Genomic DNA, 6,000 nt, shown 5'->3' with positions numbered 1-6,000 from the left:
TTCTCATTACTTAGAAGCGTTTTGAAAAATTAAAGTACAACAAAGCCAAACTCACCCAAAATTGGAGAAGACCACAGCTGTAATGGTGTACAGTTATGACTCGGAACCCCCTCCACCCCACCCCTACCCCAGCTCTGGGAAAGACACATGGGAGTCAGTCACATTATCTCCTAGTTTCCTGTCCTTTTCCACCCCCTACAGCCCCATCCTGTCAGGCTTCGCTGGCCTTTCCTTGCTAGACCAAATGTTGCCACAGCTGTGCACCCTGCCTTCTTGCCTAGCTTTGGACTTCAGCTGCTGAATTTTTCGGGTTGGAAGTTTTCATCAGGGTGCAGCCTGGGCACATTCCACAGGAGGAGGCCTTCTTGGACACCTGGCAGGAGCTCCAGTCCTGCTCAGTGCTTGGCACCACTGAGCCCTGGCAAAGTGACCTGTGCTAAACAGGAACTCCTTCCTGGAGGGGGCACTGGAGTTCAACCTTGGTAGCAAGTTCAGGCTTTGCTAGATACTTTGTTCTTTGCTCTATTCCGTTCTCTGGAGTGAAGAGACCCAGCAGGCTGCCGGGCCTTTCAGTGTCTATCTCTAAGTCTCCCTGTCTCCTGGACCCTGTCCCTGAGAGGATGCCGAGGGGACAAAGCTCAACTGCACTCTTGGCCTTATTTGGGCAGGCTCCAGCTTTGTGTCCTGGATGACAGAGGGGCTGGTAATGATGGTTGCTTTTATTGACATTGAATTAAAGACTTGGTGAGCTCTGGGTCTAGTTCCCACATGTTCTATGCTGGCCTACCCCGTCTGGCTGAGACCTCCCCTCTCTGCTCTTCTCTCCTTGTTACCGCTACACAGGTGTAATCTTCTGTTCAGGAGCTCCCCCTGGAGGTGGGAGATAAAGCCAGAGTCTGAGGGACTGAGTTGGTTTTGGATGACACCCCAAGGTTCCTGCACTGTCCTCAGCTGCCTGGAACATCTCTCCGGTTTTCATGACTCGCAGGCATCTCCTACTCGCAGGCATGACTCTCTCCAGCAGAGCCCGGAGGTGGCGCTCTCCCCACCTCGGCAGAAAAGCTGCTCTGGAGTTGTTTGGCTTCTAAGCGGGCTACTTGGGTGTGGCCTGTTTCCCTTTGTTGCACCCCGTTGTGCCCCAAGTGCTTGGAACTCTGGCTGGTCAAGTGTAGATGCCTCGTAAAAGCCTCGAGAACGTCAGGGAGGATGAAAAGAGGGCGGGAGAAGAGGGGCAAGGATAAAGTTTGGAGTCACTGGGAAGGAAGGAAGAGGTCTTGGAGGTGTGACTGCGCTCAGGACATCCTGGCCCGGCCTGGGCCGGCCCAGAGCTGCGGTGGCTCGCGTGCGGCCGGCAGGTGGCGGTGCTCCCTTGGCTGCGTGGCGGCGTTGATTCCCCTCCTCCCGCGCTCCCTCCCTCCCGGCTCCTTTCTCTGCGCTCTTGCTCAAGCTCCCAAGCGCCCTCCCGCTCTCCCGGCCGCGGTGTCGTCCGCACCGCCCCGCCGCTACCTACCGGCGACCATGGCGCACCGGGGACCCCCGAGCGCCCCGAAGCGTCCTGGCCCTACTGCGCCGGACCAGAGCTTTCAGGCTCTGCCGCCTCTGTGCTGGCCACGTTCGTGGCCGCTGCTGCTGCTGCTGCTGGTGCTGGTGGCTGCCTGCGAAGCGATGGGGCGCTCCCCCCAGCCCGGGCGCCAGGGTCCCGGTGTGCAGGTCACCAGGTTGCTGCCCGCGGGACACATGGAGTCCGGCGATCGCAAGGATCCGCAGGCACGAGAATTGGAGCCCAGCGCCCCAGGTCTCGGTCCGGGTTCTGCTTCGGGTCCCAGCACCGATGGCGCCCCAGCTCCGGGCAAGGGGCGCAGGGCTCGGGCGGCGCCGGTGGCCGGTGCGGCTTCGGCTTCGCGCGCACAGGTCTCGCTTATCAGCACGTCGTTCGTGCTCAAGGGAGACGCGACGCACAACCAGGCGATGGTACACTGGACAGGAGAGAACAGCAGCGTAAGTGACCTCCGCACGCCCCCCGACCCTGCCCGGACACCTCGGGATACCCAGGGAGACCACCACAACCCCCTACTTCCGGACCACCCGCGGTCACTCCTGCTGGGCATTCTTGGCTACTTGGGGGATGCGGGTCACCTCCGCGGCGCCCCTACTGGCTTCAGGCTATGGGTTACTTTTGGAAGGGTCCTCGAATTTGTGAGATTCGGTCTCGCTCAGAAGGCATTTCCGAAGATCTGGAGACCACAAGTATCCCTGGCCTCTAGATCTGGGCTACGGGGAAGGTCCCTAGCATCTTCAGGATCTGGGCAGCATGGGACAACTCCAGGTCCTTGAGGGCTACCCAGCTCTGTGCCTCGTGGATGGTGGGTGGGTCGCCCACACACCGCACTGCACCCTGCAGCTCCAGAGTACACCTCTGGAATTGCCAGCACTGGAGCCTTTACTACTTCATCTACGCGGATCTCGGGGTTCACGATATTCCTGGCCGTTCCGTGTCCTGTTCGAAGACTTAATTCTAGGATTGCTTCTCCTAGTGTGTCACACAGCTGTCTATGGTCCGCCTGGACCATGGGAGTGTTTAATGTTATTTAACATTCTGTGGTCTTTAGAGCAGTGTGCTAACTCCCTCCTTGCTTTTCTCCTCCCATACCTCTCCCTCTGCCCGGAGATCTCTAGCATCCTTCACTCCCCTTGCACTTCCAGATCTAGGATCCAGCCCCTCCGCGTTCCTTTTTTGGTAATGCACCCCAACGGGTTTGTTCTTCCTTGTTAAAGGCCAGAGTCACTCTGTCCCCTCTGGGGAGTCTCAGGTGTGTGCATTCCACGTTTGCAAGTCTGTGCTATCCAGGGAAGTATGTTTTCATGAAGAGAGAGAGCTAGGAATCCCTCCTCACTACCTGTACCACAGTCCACTCAGACTTTCCACTCCTCCCCCAGCCCCCAGTAAGTGACTCCATCTCTTCTCCTTGTCTTCCAAGTTTTGAGGAGACTGCCTAGGGCCAGAGTCCCTGCATGTACTGGGAAGTGGAGTAAGATGGTCTCCCTTTTAGGTTATCAGGTGGACATAATGGAGCCGCAGACACTTTTACTCCTGTCTCCTCTCCTTGCCCTCTTGGTGACTGCTAGGAGGCTTCCATTTGTGCTCAAGGGGGGACAACCAAGTGGCCTTAGCTCGCCTAAACTCCAGTCCTGTCAGCCCCTTCCCTACTGACTGGCCGTGTCCTGGATGCAGGTGCCTTCCCTGGTCTCTAAGTTGATGGCATCTCCAGGAAAACTAGCTGCCCTCAAAGGACAGAGCTGGTGCTGTGGATGCATCTGGCCAGCAGGGGGCAGTCAGGATGCTGAACAGAGTACTTGGGTGCTCCTCCCAAGAAGGGCATGGAGGTGCCTTGCTCCCTTTCTCAACTGTACCTCGAGCAAGCCCTCTGACTCAAGGTATGCTGCTGATCCCAGCCTTTTAGTGCTGGCTAGTACCTAATGATTAGCCAGGACCCCTGGGCCATTGACCATTCTTGCCGACTGAATGGTAGCCCAGAAAAACAAGAACTGAAAGGTCAGAAACACATTGAGAAAGAAGGGAGTGAGCCACCAGGTGGGAGTGAGACTCCAGGTGGGGGGTGACAGATCCATAGGAAAGGGGACCAGCTGCCCCTAGTATGGGCTGCTGTCCAGCTGAACCTGAAGTTACAGCCTGGCCCCCGAATAGGCTCCTTGGAGAGTTGAGGATGGAGAATGACTGGCTGAGCTCTGAGGGACCCTCTTCTGCAGTCATTATGACTTGAGGGCAGGTGTAAGATGTGGACACCTGGGCCCAGCCTGGCACTCAGCTGGCACCTAGCTTATGATGAATGTGTGGGGTAGCATGGAAACACTGCCTGGGCATCTATCTGACTTTAGTGTTCTCTCTTCTCCCTGCTCATTGTACTCAGCCCTGGACCATGCAGAAGATTGGATTCTCTCCAGAAATCCTGACCAACCGCCCATGGCTGGGGATGCGCTCATAGGTTTACCTTGTCTGAGAAAACCCAGGAGTAGAAAAAGATGGGTGAGGGTTGCCGCTGAGAGCCGCCTCAGGAAACGGGTTCCTTTAAACACAGTTCTCTCAGATCTGGTTGTGCACAGCACATTCTTGGCACATGAAGTGTCTTGGAAGTGCGCTGCTCCCCCTCCGTGCTCAGTGTGCAGCCACAGGGACAAAGATGAGAGCCAGCACTTGGCAGTTGGCTGTACCCCTTGCTTGAAGCACCACCTTGGCAAGCTTGGATGAGACTGAGACAGGACCAGACTGAGGGACTCTGTGAGTGCTGTCTTTATGGAGTTGCCTTTCTGCTGCTTGCTCGTGCCTTCTGCAGATGTGGTCCACAGCAGAGCGCTTGCTTTATCATGTCAGATGCTTTTCAAAACCAGAGCCCTGGGGGGAGGGGAACAGACTCGCTGGAGGGGGGGAGGGGCACAGAAAGGCATTAGGGAGCATCCCACTAAGGGATGAGCTGAGGGATGGCAGGACTCAAGCTGGTTCCCAGACAGTCTCTGTCACTCCAGCTCTGGGAACATATGTGAGTTTTCCCTGCGAAGGCTCGATTCTTCCTGCTCCCATGGAGATAGGGAAGAGGACTCGCTTGGAAGTTCAAACAGGGCCTCTCCAGCTGACGTTTAGCTGTGGCAACACATTGTTACAAGGGAGATGAATCCTTCGTGGAAACGGACCAGAGTTGCCTTTTGATGGGCCTGAGTTGGGCTGTGCACACAGGGCTCTGCTTCTCCACACTGACCTTGGAGGCAGAGAGGTTATACGAAGGTGGGAAATAGACCACTGTGCTGGGCTGCATCCCAAGGGTACCTGGGATAGCCTGGTAGGAATGTGAGGTACTGTTTTTTGGGGAAATTGCTTGCTGATGGGGCTTATTTTAAGCACGGCTCACCTGGGCTCTCTCCTGTATAATACTTGAATTCAACTCATGGTTTAACTTGGGTGCGAACTTTCCACATCCAGGTCCCATCTCTGCTCCTCAGACTGACCGGTGACTTTTCTCTAGCCTGTGCTGTGTCTCTGAAAATGGTGGTGGTTGTTCACAGATAATTCTGGGCAGATTAAGCATACTCCACTCCAGGCATCTGGCTGGACTCTCTACCCTGTGTCATGTTATATAAATGCAGAGAGCCCGCTGCAGGTCAGAAGGTGGGTTCTCTGTGGTGGAAGGTCAAAGACAGGTTGTCGGCCTCAGCTTCTTGTATATAGGGATCATGGCCTCTGTCTGAGTTGTATGGGAACTGCTGCAGGCAAGGTTTGTTGAGGGCAGGTCCATTAGTTTGTTCTGGCTTTGTGGCAAAGGGCCATGACAGTGTGGGTCCTAGACAGCAGTGTCCTTTTGACCCTTTGTTTGTACCTGGAATGTGATCTCTCTATTGGGACATCAGTACCACTGAGTTAGGGTCACCTCGACAAGCTCCATATAATGCAATCACAGTTAGAAGTCCTACTCCTGATCCTGGGCTTCAATTTATGGACCTTGGGGGAGGGGCTGACACAGTCCTGCTCCCAAGAGCAGGGAGCGGGTCTCACTTGTCATCCTCTGAGCAAGCCCCTGGAGCTCACAGTCACCTGATGGGAGGGATGAGATAGACATAAACAGGCAGAGATCAAGAAGGACGCCATCGGGGAGGACAGCATAGAAGAGGCAGCCTCGGAGCTGGCTCAAAGGATGAGTAGCCGAGGAGAGGAGAGAAGCAGGGTGTTCGAGCTGGATGGACAGTTTGAGCCAGACCTGTTAGATAAGAATTTGAAGGTCACAGGTGCCACAGAGACATCAAATACATTGTGTGGGAGCAGAAGCCTGAGCAAGAAGCTGGGAGAGAAAAAGGTTGCCCATGGTTCTCAAATGTGTGGCTGAAGAGCCTATGGCAGTGTCGGGGTGGTGAATATTTTGGCTTCTGAGCCTGCTGGCTTGGGTTTGTCCCAGGATCACCCCTCTGGCCTTGGATCCTAGGAGGAATGGAGGA

General features: G+C 55.6%; 1 protein-coding gene across 2 annotated transcripts in view; it reads left to right on the top strand.

The window, feature by feature from the left end:
- Positions 1-1,424: 1,424 nt before the first annotated feature.
- Positions 1,425-6,000, top strand: part of Sorcs2 (sortilin related VPS10 domain containing receptor 2) — a 365,519-nt gene continuing 360,943 nt past the window's right edge. The window contains exon 1 of one of the 2 annotated variants that reach the window (XM_031341822.1): positions 1,425-1,998. In XM_031341822.1, coding sequence (XP_031197682.1) covers positions 1,519-1,998 — 480 coding nt within the window. In that variant the 5' untranslated portion in view covers positions 1,425-1,518. The remainder of the gene's footprint in view (positions 1,999-6,000) is intronic. The other variant, XM_031341821.1, reaches the window with a different exon arrangement.

The sequence above is a fragment of the Mastomys coucha genome, unplaced genomic scaffold, assembly GCF_008632895.1.
Source record: "Mastomys coucha isolate ucsf_1 unplaced genomic scaffold, UCSF_Mcou_1 pScaffold22, whole genome shotgun sequence".
Classification (NCBI taxonomy): Eukaryota; Metazoa; Chordata; class Mammalia; order Rodentia; family Muridae; genus Mastomys; species Mastomys coucha.
This window is presented reverse-complemented; position numbering and strand designations above follow the sequence as displayed.